At 52.5% G+C, this 1,797-nt stretch overlaps 1 protein-coding gene across 1 annotated transcript; it reads right to left on the reverse strand.

Annotated features, from left to right (window-relative positions):
- Positions 1–430: 430 nt before the first annotated feature.
- Positions 431–1,478, reverse strand: PTSG_11522 (uncharacterized protein; the record flags this gene model as incomplete). Its single annotated transcript, XM_004987379.1, has 3 exons — positions 431–773; positions 1,078–1,169; positions 1,365–1,478. Coding segments are annotated over 3 exons (549 nt in total), but the record flags the coding sequence as incomplete, so codon positions are not given.
- Between the last annotated feature and the right edge of the window lie 319 nt (positions 1,479–1,797).

The raw sequence follows: 1,797 nt of genomic DNA on the forward strand, positions 1-1,797 counted from the left end.
ATGTTTCATTCATTCACCACCACCACCACCACCACCACAACAACAACAACAACAACAACAACAATTACAACAACAACAACAACAACAATAACCACCAACAAGCAACAAGCAACACCAACAAGCAACAACAACAACAACAACAACAACAACAACAACAACAACAACAACAACAACAACAACAACCTCCTCCTCCACGCGTTACTTCAGATGCGTTTGCTGTGTTCGAAATGCGTTGAAAATGTGTAATTGGCTCAACGTAACGAACGCAACGGATACAATCAGCCAATGCAGAGATACAACCAACGCGGAGTTGGGAAGCAACAAACAAAACAACACACTCTACTTTTCTAGTTCACACAAACACACACACCTACACCACACAACTACAACACACACACACACACGCGCGCGCGCACACACAACGACGTGTTCATCTTCGTGTGCGACCACTTCTCCTCCTCGCCCGCGATTGCTGCTGCTCCTCCTCTTCCTCATCACCATCCCCCTCGTCGTCGTCATCATCATCATCATCATCATCGTCGTCGTCATCATCATCATCATCGTCGCCACCACCACCGTTGGATTGCAATGTGCCGTTCGCTGGCGCGTGGCCGTTTGCAGAGTGTCGCTTTGCGATGTCGAGCAGGCGTTTGCGTGCTGTTGTTGCCACCTCTGCTCGTCGCTTTGCTGATTGCTGTCGGCGCAACACGTTCGCGCTCGCCTCCATCTCCACCGGCTCCCACCGCTCCCCGCACTGGCGGCACTTGAGGCCCCTGTCGTGTTGTTTTGCGTGTCGTGCGTAATGTATTGTGCGTAATGTGTTGCGTCGTGGGTTGTGCGTGGGGTGTTGTTGTGTCGTGGGTTGTGAGTGGTGTGTTGTCGCGTGTTGTGTTGTTGCGTCGTGGGTTGTGCGTGGTGTGTTGTGTGTTGTGCGACAACCGTGTGAGCGACGCGCAAAGACGAGACAAATTCGAGCGAGAAAGTGATGCAATCGTGATCATGTAACAACAGACACGCACACACACACGCACACACACACACGCGCACACACACACACACACAATCGCAGGTGCTGACCTTTGTCTGTCCTCGCGGAACTTTGCGACAAAGTTGATGTGACACTGGAAGTGGGAGACGGCACTGCATTCCTCATTGGGGCACGAGGAGCGCTGTTTGAAGGCGGTAGTGAGGAAATAAGAGGGGAGTTGAGCAGTGATTATCAGTGGTGTCAACTATAGTCCAGCACACACACACACACGCACGCACGCACGCACACACACACACACACGCACGCACGCACGCACGCACACACACACACGCACGCACACACGCACACTCACTCACTGACTCACTCACGCACTCACATAGAATGCTGGCTTCTTGCAGTGACAGCAGTTGTGGATTGCGTCAGGAAAGCGCTGTCGGATGTCTCTCTCGAGCTCAAGGATGGCACGCGCGCCCAGCACGTAGTTGCCGTTCTGCTCACATAGTTGGTAGCGAATGCAGACAAGAGCACAGGTGAAATGGGAGCGCACGATGCAGGCAGCGTGTTGGGAGACGACAGTGGCACGCAACTTGTGAACACAGAGCAAACAGAACCACATACGCACGTGCGCACACACGCACGCACACACACGCACACACACACACATACACACGCACACACACACACACACAACACAAACAACTAACGTACAACACACAACAACAACAACGCACACACACACACACAACAACAACAACGCACACACACACGCACACGCACACACACTAACTAACGCACACACACACACACAA

The sequence above is a fragment of the Salpingoeca rosetta genome (assembly GCF_000188695.1).
Source record: "Salpingoeca rosetta unplaced genomic scaffold supercont1.152, whole genome shotgun sequence".
Lineage (NCBI taxonomy): Eukaryota > Choanoflagellata > Craspedida > Salpingoecidae > Salpingoeca > Salpingoeca rosetta.